Source organism: Nomascus leucogenys, chromosome 3 (assembly GCF_006542625.1).
Source record: "Nomascus leucogenys isolate Asia chromosome 3, Asia_NLE_v1, whole genome shotgun sequence".
Classification (NCBI taxonomy): Eukaryota; Metazoa; Chordata; class Mammalia; order Primates; family Hylobatidae; genus Nomascus; species Nomascus leucogenys.
The window spans coordinates 1,498,127-1,514,162 of NC_044383.1; the positions used below are offsets into that span (position 1 = coordinate 1,498,127).

The 16,036-nt window shown below is 52.7% G+C and overlaps 1 protein-coding gene across 9 annotated transcripts in view; it reads right to left on the minus strand.

The window, feature by feature from the left end:
* JAKMIP3 (Janus kinase and microtubule interacting protein 3) overlaps positions 1–16,036 on the minus strand; it is a 148,532-nt gene that overhangs the window by 49,658 nt on the left and 82,838 nt on the right. For 7 of the 9 annotated variants that reach the window (XM_030805146.1, XM_030805157.1, XM_030805164.1 and 4 more), the window contains exon 4: positions 1,000–1,215. The exons of the other annotated variants lie outside the window; for them this stretch is intronic. In XM_030805146.1, the coding sequence (XP_030661006.1) occupies positions 1,000–1,215 (216 nt within the window). The remainder of the gene's footprint in view (positions 1–999; positions 1,216–16,036) is intronic. 9 annotated transcript variants of the gene reach the window in all.

The following is a 16,036-nucleotide window of genomic DNA, read 5'->3' on the forward strand; positions in this document are numbered from 1 at the left end:
CTAAAGGGCCACTTTTGGGACCCCTGGAACTTCACTCAAAAATTGGCGAAAACATTTGAATCCGGTTTCAAATCTCTCTGGAGTGAATGCCGTAGTCTGCCGCACACCAGCAGGAGGGGCTGGATCTCATTCAGTGAAGCCGTCTGAATGAGATCGTAAAATAATATTTTCTATCCTTGAAATGTCGCTGTCCCAGGACCGGCTCAGCTCACACACAGTTTTATCCTCTAAGCGAACAAGCAGCATCCAGGATGGTCCTGGACCCGATTCGAGTTCCTCATTCAACAGGTGCAGGAGAGGCTCGGGGTCAAAGACCCAGAAGGACCAGCTGGAGGGTCCCTGGACTTCAGATCCCCCAGGGCGTCCCAGAACCACGACAGAGGGTGTGAGTGCGGAGCGGCAGCAAGGAAGCGGGTGGAACTCAGCCCGGGGTGGTCGGCAGACCCCACACGACAGAGCAGCCCAGGGAGGAGCGGAGAGTGGCATGATCACATGAGAAGCAGGTGGGAGGGTGACTGGTGATGAGAGTGCCAGAAATCACCCTTGAGGGGCCAGCCGGGCACATGGTGGGCAGGGAGCCGGTGCGCCAGCCTTCCCGGGCCAGAGGCCGTGTGCTTGGAGATGGCGGCAGCGCATACCCAGCACCTCCCACCAACCCAGGGCCGGACCCCGGGCCAGCAAGTGCCATGGACTGCAGCAGAAGCCTGAGGCCAGGGCCCACGGAAGGGTGATGAGGCTGGAGCCCACGGGAGGGTGACAGGGCCGGGGCTGATGCTATGTTGACAGAAAGGAAGGAGAAGAGTCCACCAGCCCCCTGGGCCAGAGCCAGAGGAGCTGAGCACCTAGGGCCAGGCTGGGTGGGGAGGTGCCCAGACAGGAGGGTGCTGGCTCAACTCGGGCTCTGGTCTCCTGGGGGAGTGGCCCATGCAGGGCCATGCAGCCACATGGCCGGGTCTGTCTGTGACACGGGGTGGGCCGGCGGGCCTGGGAGGTGCTTACAGGGCTTCCCGAGTGGTCTGAAGCGTCTCCTGCACCAGCTGCATGAGGAAGTTCCCGTCTGGGGCTGCCCGGATGCCGGTCGGCCTCTCGGACCTGGGACAGCTGCTCATCTAGAGCCTCTTTTTGGAGCTGCAGTCTCTGAGCATGCCCGGCTTGAACCCCTAACTCTCTCTCCAGCACGAAGACTGCTCTGTCTTTAAATTTTATCTCCTCCATCTACAAGGAGAACAGAACACAATCACACAGGCAGCAGGACACGGATCTGCAGTTACCATGGAAACGGGCGCAGCCCTGCCAGGCTCTGGGCTCTGAGACCGGAAGCAAAAGCGAAGCATCCTGGACCGAGCAGGAGCCCACGGCCCTGGGCTGAGGCACGACACCCAGGCTCCCAGCAGGCCCTGGCTCAGCCGGCTACACAGAGCTGCTGCCAGCGGGAGACTCCTTCCTGGCGGTCCCCAGGCTCTGCGTGCTCAGCAAGGCACCCCATTCCGTGCTGTCCTGCCGGGGCCCTGGGTGCACACGGGGGTGGTGCTTTCTAGCAGGGTCGGCAGAAACCACTTCCAGCTCCTGCCTCTGCTGTAGGTTGGACAGAGAGGAGGACACCCAAGTTATCCACACTCTGCCAATAGGAAGGTGCCATGGGCAAGTTTCTTCCCTAAACAGGCAGGGGAGACCATGGGGAACAGAAATTCCGGCCTGAAAGCCAGTGCTACCCCTTCCCCAGCCCAGGCCCACTCCCCAGGGGAGGGCTGTGCAACGTAGGGGCACCACTGTGGTCCTTGGACACCGCCCCTGTGCTTCTGGGCATGGCTACAAAGCCGGGGCCCCGCACAGCTGTCTTGAGGCAGAGCCACATTGCTCATTAATCTGGCTGCGAGCTGGGGCTTTCGGGGTGAGACGGCAGCCCAGGGTTGTGCAGGATGCCTGCCCCGCCAGTGGCTGTAAAGGGTCGGCGGCCCTCCCCACCCTCCCTACAACGCTGAGCTTTGTGCTCAACCTACGAAGGGAAGAAGCCCTTCCTTCCGGGGATACAGCAGCTGCTGCCTGCAAGCCCCCCGCCCCACTTCCAGGCAGGAATGCGCCAGCCAGAACGCGGGCACAGCAGACCCGACAGCCCCCCGCTCTTCAGACAGACACGCTCGGCACTTTGGGCGTCATTATCCACGGCGCTAGATTTATGAGAAGACAAGGTCTTCGGGGATGAACAACTCAGTTTGAAATATATTTTCAAACAACAGAGCAGAATGGGCTATCTTGCTGCTTTACCCATTGTTTGAGGTTTAAACAAGCTAATAAATCTGCTATTGCTGAAATTAGCTTGGAAACAAAGAAATGAGATGTCTAATTAGCCCGGATGGAACAAGTGATGAGCTGAACAGAAGAAAATAAATCCTTAATTGCTAAATCCCCATTTTCTCTGCACACAGCAATGCTGAAAGAGGCAACACAGTCAGTTAGTGGGAATGGGGCCGGTGAAATAAGAGCGTGTCCATCAGCAGCTGTGCCTGCGGCCTGGCATTTACACTCTCAGACTCAGACAAGATTTTCTTGTATCAGGAGCCCCCGCCTTGCGCACGGTGGGCTGTTTCCAGCAGCAGGCAGGGCAAGATTCGGGGCTTCCCATGCCTGTGCAGATGCCGTACCCCACCCTGCACTTCTTCCCATGGGGCTGTGGGTGGGGGGTGGCACACCTGTCTCCTGTCCCACCTGCACCCACACAGACACCCGGGGGAAGAGCCCTCCCAGGGGGCTCCGGACTGAGGGGGCTCCGGACTGAGAGGGCTCCTGGACACGGGATGTTCAAAGCTGAAACAGGCGTCCTGGTAAACCAGGCTGTGAGCATCACCCCACTGCCAGCATCTTCCACTGGGACGAACGCTATGGCTTCCAAACGGCCACCCTGTGTCCACTCCTGTGCCTACCCAAGCTGCTCCACTCACAACCCTAGAGTCAGCTCCACAAACAAGAGTCAGAGGCTGTCATAAAACATCCTCCCCTGGCACTAAGAACAGGATCCACAACCCTTGCTGGAGCCCCCGGGTGCCCCAGAGCTCCCATCTCCCGGGGCCCCCACACCCTCACCTCGGAGCTCCCATCTCCCCAGGCCCCCGCCCCTCACCCCACAGCTCCCATCTCCCCGGGCCCCACACCTTCACCCCTTAGGTCCCCTGTCTCTCAGGCCCCCATACCCTCACCCCATAAGCTCCCATCTTCCCAGAGCTCCCATCTCCCCTGGGCCCCACACCTGCACCCCAGAGCTCCCATCTCCCACACCCTCACTCCTTAACTCCCCTGTCTCTTAGGCCCCTACACACTCACCCCATAAGCTCCTATTTCCCCAGCCCCCCACACCCTTACCTCATAAGCTCCCATCTCCCTGCCCCCCAACTATTCCCCACACTCTTCATCCCCTGAACTCCCGTCTGCCCACAACGCCCCCATACTCCCTCACCCCATGAGCTCCCTCTGTTGCCTTCCCCACCCCTCAGGACCCCCTCACTCCCAGCTGCAGAGGATGCCTGGAAACTGGAGAGAAGCCCCTTGGGACGGTAGTCTCCAGGGCAGGGGATGTGCAGGCCGACGCTGAGGCTGCAGGAGAGAAGAGGCCCCTCCACCCTGCCTGCCCCCGACTTGCCTGCCCCCGGGCATGCCCCACACAGTGTCTCTCAGCATGGGGTCCCGACACGCAGCATCACAGCCACCTGTGACAGCTGTCCACAGGCAGATCCCTGAGCCCCCCAATAGGCGCAGTTAGAGCCTCTAGGGTGAGCCTGGGAAGCTGCATTTTATAAGCTTCCCTGCTGTGAAGCCCACGGACATGATCTCACCACTGCCCCACAGTGCTGAGGCCCCTGCACACGTGTGTCCCGCCACAGCCATGAAGCATGCTCACTACACAGGGCACGTCATCACCCCAGCATGGTCACTGGCAGCTGTGGCTGCTCCCAACCTGGGCTGACCACACCTCAGTGCTGCAGACAGGTGACTGCCTAAGGTGTTGGCAGAGTACCTGCAACCCTCCAGCAGGTCTCCTGACCCAGGGACCATGGAGCCAGGATCCTTCCAAACACTGGGCCTGTGCAGGGAGCCCTCATGTCTGGCAGGCATCACTCACACCACCTCTTCCTCCAGAGGGGTCTGCACCTCAGGGGATCCCTCCCTCAGCATCAACTCTTGGTTCCGTGAGTGGTGACTTGAGCATACGAATGCGCCTCATGAGACAGAAAAGGCTGCTGCTCCCAGCGGATGTGCTAGAGATAAGGAAGGAGATGTGCTTTGTCCTAGCTGGGGCTTGTTTTCCTAGCACGGAGGTTCTTGATGAGAGAAGGAAGGGCCCCTATCACCCAGCTCCCAAGAGCTTAGAATGAGTGGGGGAGATGGGAAAAAAAATACACAGATGAGATACAGAGCCTGGTCCTATTATTCCCTGTGAGAAAGCAGAGACCTGGGCGGGAGTGCGTTGGAGGTGCTAGAAGAGGCCGCCAAGCCTCCCTCAGCCTCTGGCGGGGTAGGAGAGCTCGTATGATGAGGGAAATGTGACATTTTAGGAGCCCAAGCCCCTTGATGTCCCAGAGACACCAGAACTTACTGCATGTCTGGGAATTAACCCTTGGGAATTTTTCTCTAGACAGAACATCCAGGTCCCCCTCAATCATGGGATAATCTGCCAACACCATGAGAAGGTGGTTCCCTAGCCTGGTGGTCTCGTGCTGGAATCACCTAAGCAGCTTTCGGTTAAAAAAAGTACTGATGTCCAGAAACTTCTGGTTCCAGACGTGATGGGGTAGGTGGCATTAGACTTACCCTTCTGTGGTGAACAACTCTAGAGGCTGAACAAGATACACAACGCAGGGGCGGGAGAAGGAGACAAGGAAAGCAGTGCCTGTCAGCCCAGGACCCCGGACACACAGCGTCACAGCCCGAGACCGCTGTCCACAGGGAGATCCCTGAGCCTGTAGATCAGTGCCTCTCATCATGGGGCCCCATCTCCCCTAACGTTTTCCCTGAGGGCGTTCTCACAACCTCTCTCCTGGGAAACAGAGCCCCAGCCGCAGAGGCCTCTTTTGTTGCAGGACACTAAGATCAGAATTTGGTTGGGGCTGCTACAGCAGCTGGGATTTGGAGAGTGGAGGAGGGAATGGCAGAAAAGGAATGCCAAAGATCTGATGAAGGATTCCCTCAGGTCCTTGGTCCACTGCTAAGCTGTACATGTGCAAGGCAGGACTCCCAGAGGCCTTGCAGGAAACAGTTCCCGAGAATCTGAATGGTAAGTAGAAATGTAAGTGGTTGCACACGGCTGTCAAGACATTGCAATTCAAGCCCAGAAAGAATAGAAGATTCTAGTGAATTCTCTAGACCCTGCAAAGGCTACACTCCAGGGGCAGGACAATGTCCTAGGATTTTAAAACTTCATATTAAGGGAAAACTAAACAGACCTTCCCTAACAAAGCCTGAAACCACACCTCAAAAGGATCCATGTAGTCTGCTGGTCAGTACCTGTCTGCTGGAACAAAACTCAACATTCTCTAGACAACAATAACATAATGTGCAGCCTCACAACACATCACCCACAGTGCCAAGACTATAATGAACATCATTAGACACATGCACCCACAGTGCCAAGAATATAACGAAAATCATTAAGACACGTGAAGAAGCAGGGAAAAATAACAAATAATGAAGCTAAGTCTATGGCGACAAATCAACAGATGACTAGAGTCAGCCAATAAGAACTTAAAAAATAATTGTGATTGATAGAAACAGACCCAGAGATGATGAGGATATTGAAGTAAGCAGATAAGAACTTTTTAAATCATCGTAATTAACTCACTAAAAATAATGTAATTAACACATTATAATATTTTTCTAATAGAGACAGAAAATGAATAAAATGCAGTAATTCAAATGAGAATTAGGATCTATTGTAAAAAAGAATTAAGTAGGCACACTCAAATCCTACATACAAGGTCTAAAATTAGAAATTCATTACGAAGGTTTAAAAGCAGACTGGACACAGTAAAATCACAAACCCAAGATAAAATGATAGAAAATATCCGACCAAAGCACAAAAGGAAAAATAGAAAAATAAAATAGAATAGAGCTCAAGAAAAATGTAAGGTATAGTCAAAGTGTCTAATATACATGTGATTGGAATCCCAGAAAGAGAAAGGAGGAGAAGTAATATCTGACTAAATAATGGTCAAGAATTTTCCATATCTGGTGAAATATATCCTTTCAGATTCAAGAAGCTCAGCTGTCCCCAAGCAGTATTTTTTTAAATTACAAAAACACACCTAGACACATCATACTGAAACTGATGAAAACCAGAGTTAAAGAGAATATCTTAAAAGTAGACAGGAAAAAAGACATATTGCCTGAAGGAACAACTCTAAGAGTGATGGCTGGCTTTTCAACGGAAACTAACAAAATCAGAGGACACTGGCCGGACATCTTTTGAGTGTTAAGAAAAACACTCAGAGAGTTCCAGGTTCGATGAATACATCCTTGGAAATGAAGGCAAGTCAAGATGTCCTTAGACAAAAGTGGAGAGTGTCCTTTGTTAATACACCCACAATGCAAAGAATTCTAAAGGGAATCTTTCAGGCTGAAGGGAAAAGACTGCAGATGAGAAATTCTGAAGATATAAATATAAAAGACCATTGGCTGCTTATGGGAACAGCAAAAGCCATTTCTTTGGAGGCTTATGATATGTGTCAAAGTAAAATATATGACAATCCTAGGAGAAGTGGGTAAATGGAGTTGACCTATTGCCTTATAAGGTACTTGTATTTTGGGTATATGGCAAAATTACTAATTTATGATAGATTGTAGTTAAGGATACATATTAATATTTCTATGTAACTCCTAATGGAATAACACTAAATGTTGACAAAAAAGGAGAGAATCCCATACAATGGTTGGATAACCCCATGGGATTACCCCATCCGAGGCAAGGAGTAGAGAGAGGAAAGAGGAGGGAGGGAGGAAAAAGATGGAGCAGGGGGATGAGAGTAAAAAACAGAGAGAGAAGAACACAAATTCCCAGCATCAGGAATGAAACACGAGACAGTGAATGGATAACAAGAAGCTCTGATGAAAAGGCTAGCAAGCAGTGAGGTGCCATGGCTCACGCCTGTAATCCCAGTGCTTTGGGAGGCTGAGGCGGGTGGATCAACTGAGGTCAGGAGTTCGAGACCAGCCTGGCCAACATGGTGAAACCCCCATCTCTACTAAAACACACACACACACACACACACACACACACACACAAAATTAGCCAGGCATGGTAGCGCACACCTGTAATCCCAGCTACTTGGGAGGCTGAGGCAGAAGAATCGCTTGAACTCAGGAGGTGGAGGTTGCAGTGAGCCAAGATGGCACCATTGCACTCCAGCCTGGGCAACAGAATGAGTTTCCATCTCGAAAAAAGAAAAAAAGAAAAGTCTAATGTCAATAAGTGGGAAGACATGTATGAACTGAACATACTCCTTGAAGAATCTATTTTACCAAACAACATAAAAATAAAATCTGAAGTTTATATTAAATACATTTAATTCATAATTTAAAAATATATCACAAAGAAAATTCCCGACCCAAATAGCTTCACCAGTGAATTTTCCAAACACTTAAGGAAGAAATATACTTACATTGAACAAACTCATTGAGAGAACAGAAAAAGGAAAATAGTTCCAAAATCATTTTATGAGGCCAGCCAAATCTAGATACCACAACTTGGCAAGGACATTATAAAAAGTGGGAAAAAATCCTAAATCCAGTGTATACTTATATATAAAATGGACAATATATCATGGCCCAGTAAAATTTATTCCAAAAACACAATGCTTATTTTATACTTATAAGCCAATTAACGTGTCATCTCATCAACAGAAGAAAAAAACACGATTGTTCTGATTTACGCATAAGAAGCATTTGACAGAATTCCATAGCCATTCACGAAAAAAATGCTTAGCAAAGTAGGAATGCGAGGGAATTTTCTTAATCTGATGAAGAGTATTGCTGGCTGGACACAGTGGCTCACACCTGTAATCACAGTACTTTAGGAGGATCAGTTGAGCCCAGGAGTTCAAGACCAGCCTGGGCAACAAAGCGAGACCCTGTCTCTACAACAAATTTAAAACGTAGCCAGGTATGGTGGCATGTGCCTGTAGTCCCAGCTACTCAGGAGGCTGAGGTGGGAGGATCACTTGAGCCTGGGAGGTCAAGGCTGCAGTTAGCTGTGATCGTATCACTGCACTCCAGCCTGGGTGACAGAGCGAGACCGTGTCCGGGGGAAAAAGAAAAAGTATTGCCAAAGAACCCACCAAAAACAAAACCAAAACAAACCAAGCAACCTGCAGCTAACATCACAGTCGGTGAAATGAATATTTGATACTTTCACCTGCAGCTGGGAATTGGGACGGGGGAGGTCACTCTCAACACTTCTCTGTTCAAAGTTACACTGCAGGACTTCACAGTGCGTTAAGGCAATGAGAAAAACAAAAGGTATGAGCTTGGAAAGGAAGAGTTAAACTGTCTTCGGGATGAGGTATGGTGGCTCACTCCTGTCATCCCATCACTTTGGGAGGTGAGGCGGGAGGACGGCGTGAGCCCATGAGTTTACGGCTGCAGTGAGACACAATCATGAGAACTTATCTCTCAAAAAACAACCCCCAAAACTGCTTTTGTTCACATACAACATGATTATGTACATGGAAAATATTTTTGAAATATACAAACAAGTTGTTAGAGTAAGTGAATTTAGCAAGGCTGCAGGATAGAAGATCGATATAAAAATCAATTGTATTTCTGTATAGCAGCAAGAAATAATTGGAAAATAATATTTTAAAATTTGAAAAGCAGACCATTTATAATAGCATGAAACATTAAATATTTACGAATAATTATAACAATGATACGTAAGACCTCTACACTGAAATTTACAAAACATGGCTGAGAGAAGAGAAGATCCAACAGTAAATACACGAGGTTCATTAAGGTTCAAGGTGCCAGTTTTTCTGTGGATACTGACAAGCTGATTTAAGTTTCATACAGAAAGGCAATAACAATCTTGAAGAAGGGAAAGAAGGAAGTTGTAGAACTTAGATGACGAGATGTCAGGGTGTACTTTTAAGTGTCAGAACTAAGACGTGGTACTAATGACGCAAGGTAGAGCACCAGACCAGCAGAATGTAACGGTGCCTGGAAAGAGACCCGCATCTGTGGGCTCACTTGATACATGACCAAAGTGCTATCGCAGTTCAGGGCGAAAGGACAGTCTTTTCGAAAAATGGTCCTGGAATAGTTGGATATCCACATGGCAAGCAGGGAACACGTACCCATCTCATACTATTCACAAAAACTGAACTCGGATGAATTATAGAATTAAATGTTAAGAGAAAAACAATAAGGCATCTGCACAACACGGAGGGGGCACCTTCACGCCCTCGGAGGGGTAGAGGAAGTCCAAACCGGACACACACAGCACACAAAAGAAACCGACAAATTGGGCTTCCTTAAAATGCCAAACTTCTTTCATCCAAAGCCAGCATGAGGAAGACAACTGGGTCAGCCACAAACTGAGAGAAGCCATCAGCAGGGAGAAGGTGAATACTCTGGCTTAACAGCAGGGAAGACATGAGCAGGTGTTTTACGAAAGGTGACATGCAGATGGGCAGTGGCACGGCCAGCTTTCTTGCTGCTGTCCTAAAGAAATGGCAATACTGTCACTGACGAGGATGTGGAGCGAGGAGGGGCTCTGCCCACCAGCCGAATGGCTCCTCTGTCTTGAGGCGAAGCATCTACCCGACCCATCACCCCGCAATTCCCCTCATCACCCCGTGAATGCACAAGAGAAAAGCATGCATGTGGCCACCCAGAATGTGACAGGTGCTCGTATGACAGCCAAGTGTGGGACATGACTCAAATGCCTCTCACAGAAGGACGGGTGACCGCGTGGCAATGGACATGTGTGGCACAGCTGGCTGGCTTGGCTGTGATGTGCCGGGGTGGGACAGGTGACCACAGGGCAATGGACGTGTACGGTGCGGCCGGCCGACTCAGTGTGATGTGCTAGTGTGGGTTGGGTGACCACGTGGCAATGGACGTGTACGGCACAGCTGGCCGGCTCAGCTGTGGTGTGCCAGGGTGGGACGGGTGACCGCATGGCAAAGGACATGTATGGCGCAGCCGGCCGGCTTGGCTGTGATGTGCCAAGGTGGGACAGGTGACTGCATGGCAATGGACGTGTGCGGTGTGGCCGGCCGACTCAGGTGTGATGTGCTGGGGTGGGACGTGTGATCATGTGGCAGTGGACGCGTATGGCACGGCCGGCCAGCTCGGCTGTGATGTGCCGGGGTGGGACGGGTGACCGTGTGGCAATGGAGTAGGCGACGTGGCCGGCTCGGCTGTGACGCACTGGGGTAGGCAAAGCAGCAGCGGAAGGACGGGTACTGCCGGGAGGGGCAGCCCTGCTGGGCCCCACCCAGTTCTGGGTCACAGGGACACAGCCCCAGGTCATCGCGTGTTTCCTCCAGATTTCAGCCCGTTCTCTGTAGACGTTTCCTTAACATCCACAAAATGGAAAGAAAAGCGAACCCTGATGCCAGGCGTCACCCTCTGGAAATTCTGGGTTAATTCAGCTGTGGGCACAGCCGCGCCCTGGGACTGTAAAGGCTCTCAGTATTCCCAAATTCGTCCCCAGCAGGTGTCTCTGGACGTCCACAGCCAGGACAGGGGGCAGCTACTCAAGGGTGGGCCTTACCTCAGGGACCCCCTCATCATTTGCAAGGCAAGCACCTGTAGGGTGAGGCTTGGCCCCAGAAGCCGATGCTGCATCTGGCTGTGGGTGGCTGGAAATCACAATTTTGGGTCTTCAGCAAAACCAAAGCGTCGTGTGGGAGCCAGGCTTGGGGCGCAAAGGAAGCTGCTGCTGCTGCACTCGGCAACACCGTTTCTGAAGACACTCTCATGCCCAGGCTCTGCGCGACACCATCAGAGAGCAAGGGCCTGGCACAAGCTCTCGGCCACTCACCTGACGCCGGTCTCCAGGCAAAAAGCAAGGACAGGCTACTCCTCCCACCCCTGCCCCCAAAATAGCACTTGGGGAAAAACTGACCACATTTTTATAGCCATATTTGCATGGGGTTTTAATTACTGCTGTACATTAGCATTCCACTTTAACTAGCTGTCTAGACAACTGGGGGAGGAGGAACCAACATTAGAAATCACAGATCTTTATGGGAAAGGAGAAACTGGCTTTTGCCTGTAATTCTTTGGATTTATAGAGCCTTTAACAACGTCTGAGCTTGTATTTTAGCAAACGCGCTGAGGGTGCATGCAGTAGCTGCGTGCACCCAGACAGCTCTCTCAGGCTCTGTGATGACACGGCACAGATCTGCCACGCGGCTGCTCCTGGGGCCCCAGCTCGGCCCTGTCCTCAGAGCCTGTCACCAGCCAGATGCGCGGGCAGGATGGGCCATTGGTCATCGCACCTGTGGGTGGGAAGTGCCTCGCCCCTTCCACGTCTGAGTTGAGTAGAAATTTGGCCAAGAAAGCCGCTGGAGCCCAGCTTCTCCAGGAGCACAGAGTGGGCCACGGGCAGAGGAGGATTTGGCTCTGGAGGCTTCCGAAGCTCCAGGTTCCCCTGCTGTCAAATCAAGGGGTCTGCACAGTGGAATCATTGGGGCCTGAAGATGATGGGCCCTGGGCCAGTGGGTGATTCCTGAGCTCCCTACCCAAGGCATTCTGACGCGTACAGGGCAGAGCGGCAGCTCTGACCCCAGTGCCACTCACCACAACCTTCTGGGCAGGGAGAGGGCGTCCCTGACCCGCTGGATAACCCAGCTTCTCCAGCAGCCCAGCCCTGAGTGCAGCCTCGCAGCCCTGCTGTGCCCAGCCCTGCCCTGGCAGCAGCCACCGTGCTTGTCTGGGGTGTCTGTCGGCTCCCACATCCCCACCCTGCAGGCCTCTCGTGCCTCCCCTCCACCTGGCTTCCTCTCTGAGACCCTGAGCCCCCCACCAGGTGCCACACTTCCAGGCCTGCACTTAGGGTCCCAGGACAAGACAGGGGGCTTGCCTGTTAAAGCCTCCATGCTCCGAGAGCAGGTATGGCCCTGCCCAGTCCCTGCCCTGCTGTGTGGCCCCTCCAGTCTCTCCCCATCCAGGGCTAACTGAGGTGCCCAGTGGGCCCCTGAGATGGCAACAGCCTCCCGTTGGCACCCAGGAGCCTCGGCCCAGAAGACCCACAGTCAGGCTGGTGTCTGGGCCAAGGCTGGGGTGCTGGGACAGGTGGCAGGCAGGGCCCCAACAGCCGGGGAGCCGACCGGGGGGCTGGGGAGGCCTCTGACTCTGGGCCTTTGCAGGGATGGGGGTTCTGTGCTCTTTACCAATGGGCCACCTCTTGTTGAAATCCATTCAACAAAAATTTATTGAACACCTACTGTAGGTGCTGGGGACTGAGTAGTGAACAAAACAGACCCAAAGTAAAGACAGGAGGCTTTGCTGGCCAGAGTTAGGGAGGCAGAACCTCAAATCATGGGGTCCATTTTGAGAAGAGAAGATGAAGGTCCTGAGTGTGTGCTGAACACCCAGGACTCCCTCAGACCCTCCCTCCTTCACCGGCCCTGCCAGACGCGACTGTCCTCAGGGTGGACCTTGGTGGGACAAGTTCCATCCCATAGAAGCAGCGCCCTCAGAGAGCACATCCTTGCTGGGGTTGTGGCCACACATGTGGCGCTAAGTAGGGGAGGCACGGAAACCCCCAGCTCCCACAGTGTCCCGGTCAGGCCAGCCTCGTCTACCGTGCTCCATCCCCAGGCCTGCCGGTCCCCAGACTCAGATACCACCCTCCCAGGGCCATGGCTATGTGCCCACACCTGGGGGTGGGGGCCAACATGGGGCAGCTCTCGAGGGAGCAATGTCTGACTGTGAGCAAAGATCGATTCCTCCCAGAGGCTGCTGCTCCCTGCAGCAGAGATCCATCCCTGACCCGCTATGTCCTCACCCAGGACCTGGCGAGGCCGAGCGTCCCACACCACAATATTCTAGGACTCAGCTGCCGGCCCATGCTATGGCCACAGAAACAGCAAAATGTTTGCCTGATGTAAGGAACCAAGGTTATGTGATATTTTCAGCTGTAATAGTAACTGTCTCTCGGTGGGAGAACCCGAGGCCTCTGTCGCCCACCTAGCCTTGCTGGGGCCTTGTGAGCTGGGTTGGCGGCTGTCCTGGAACCTGGGAATGATGCTCCTCCCGCCTGCAGCTCCTGCCAGGCCCGGGAGGCCACCGTCCTGCCCCAGGCTTAAAGGTGCAGCGGCGCCTTGCACCCCCAGCTCTACTGGCTCTGCTGACACTCGGGGCAGGGCCCTGCCTCTGGACCCCACCCTCACCCTAGCCTGCCTCTTCTCTGACCGCCCCCAGTCCCCTGGGACTGGGCCACCTCTGGACCACCTTCCTCCCACTTTTCTGTCCCAGCCCTCTTCCGAGTCCCTCTCTGAGCGGCTTCCCCATCCTCACGAAGCTGCCCCTTGTCCCCAGGCTGGACACCACGCTGTGCCACAGCCCTCACAGCTCGAGCGGCCGTAGGCCTGCCTGGCTCTCCCAGCCCCTCCATCTCACGCGTAGATTTAACTCCAGACACTCCCTCACAGCTGGGCCTGGGGAGCGGCCCTGCATGTCACCACTGGATTTTAGAGGCCGGGGTGTTCTCTCATAAATGACGGCCTTAAAAGAGAAGATCTGAAGTCCGGGGGCCCTTGTCAGTTAGGCAAGGGGGCCCCATTGGGACAGGGTCCCCAGGAAGAAAGGGTCCCGGTGGCTGGATTCCTGATGCCACCAGAAGCTCCATCACCACAGCTGACGCCCTCAGGGCACCTCTTGTGCTCTGGGCACAGAGCCAAGTACTCCCTGGGTTTTTCGTTATTTTATTTAAATTGCACAAAACCAGGATATAGACAGATAGATAGCTGGGCTCTGGGAACGGGACTGAGGGTGAACTAATGGGAGCTGTGTCCTTGGTGAGGCCTGGGCAGCTGTGGTCAGGGCTGGAAGAAGGAAGTGCATCCCAGCAGCTGTGTGGACTGAGCTGGGCTCCAGCAGCCGCCCCTGGGGGAAGGAGTGAGTCACGCCACGGATGGGATGTGAGCCCCCAGCCAATCCCTCCCCCGCAGGACCCAAGCAGACCGAGTTCCTGGATGTTGGTGGTGGGGCGGGGGCTCTCACCGGCAACACTGTCTTCCCACTGACAGGGGTTTAAGCATCGAAACAGTAAATAAAGGAGGTGTCCCAAATCTACGGGCTCTGTAGGAGAAGGTCAGTAGACTTTGAAACAGGCAAGAGAAGATTCCTGACTGTCCTTGTATTGGAATACCAGAGGCCCTGGGGACAACCTGACCCCGGGAGGCCTGTGCCTTTGTCTCTGACTAGGCTGTTCTACGACTCCATGGAAAGAAAAGTTAAACTTGGAGAAGAGTGTGAGCAAAGTGTGCATTTCCTGGGCAGAGATGGACACGATTCCTGCTCACGGGAATGCAAATGGGTTTTGTCAGGCAGGAAACGTGAATCTCTGTGGGTCAAATCCTCATTTGAATTGGTTGTAACATCTTGTTTCCTCATCAGTTAATGAGTTAACAAAATCTTTGACATGTGTTCATTGTATAGTTTGTATGAGAGTCATGATTATACCCTCTGCTAAAATTTACCCTTGAACAGTTTGGTTAAAAACCCAAAATTCCAACAGTTTTTTTTTTTTTAAATTTACAGCAGATGATTCTGAAATGTATATGGAATTCCAGAGGGCCAAGAAGAGGCAGGTTACTCTTTAAGGCGAACAAAGCGGGAGAACGTGCTACTCCAGAAATGAAGCCTTTTTATAAAGCTAGAATAATTACTACAAAGTAGGGCGGAGGAGGGACTGACGATGAGACACCCCAGAAGTCCACTCTTGTAAGAACAGGTTCGATCTGGCAGAGGTGCTGTGAGAAAGGGGGAGATGGTCTTTGAAGTAAGGGCTGCTACAGACGTAAGTATGGAAGACGAAACTATAGCATTTTTAAAAGATGAAGCTTCCTGACTTTGGGATCAAAAGATTTCCTAAACAAGACAAAGTGAGTACCAATCCTAAAGGGAAAGATAAACAAATTAGACTGTTTTACTATAAAATTTAAGACCTTAGATCATAACATGCTGCTGCTGAGAACAAGAAAAGATAACCCACAGAACGGGGAACACACCTGCAGTTCGGTGTAAGTTTTAGGACCGGCTTGCCCCTCGCTGCAAAAAAAGCCTGTATGAAGGGGAGAGATCTGGTGAGGATGGAGAGTGAAGACACAGGTTAGAGCATGCTTTTGAAAATTTGAAACGAAATCCAGAAGAATCAGCCAGAGGAATTGCGAGTAGCTGCCTCTGGGGCTCAGATCGGGGGTGAGAGGGGATGGCAGGGAACCGCTGGTTTGTTATGAGCCTTTACTTAAGAAAAAAGCTGTCTTCCTCTACTGAGAACATCGAATCCAACCAAGACAAATGAAAGGGTCGTGTGGCACTGGGCAGAGGCAGCTGCCTGTCCCTCCCACCTTCCTGGGACAGTGGCAACACGTCCTTCCTTCCTTCCCCGCACAGAAAAGCAAGCATCGCATCACGCGAAGAAAGCACCCGGTTCTTACGAGTGCTGGCTTGGGCCGGGTCCTTGGGTTGCTAAGGTGACATCGATATATGGCTCAGGATGGGGCGAAGAGGTGTAGGGGAGGTTGGAACAGGGACCACTTTGGAAAAGAAGGGGATCACCCAGGTTAGGCACGTTTGCGGGCACCCATGTGTACGCCATGGCAAGGTCATATTTACTCCACCATGGCTGGTTCCCCCTTCCTGGCTGTAGGTGTGGAGCACAGCTGCCCCTCTCTGGGAGTTCCACATGCTGGCCGAGCCTGGAGGCCATCCCTGGAGACCGGAGGCCCCGGGAAGCAGAGAGAGGGAGGCTGACCCAGGTGCCACAGGGAGGCTGACCCCGTGGAAAGACCACTGTATCCCACCAAGGTGCCTGGGG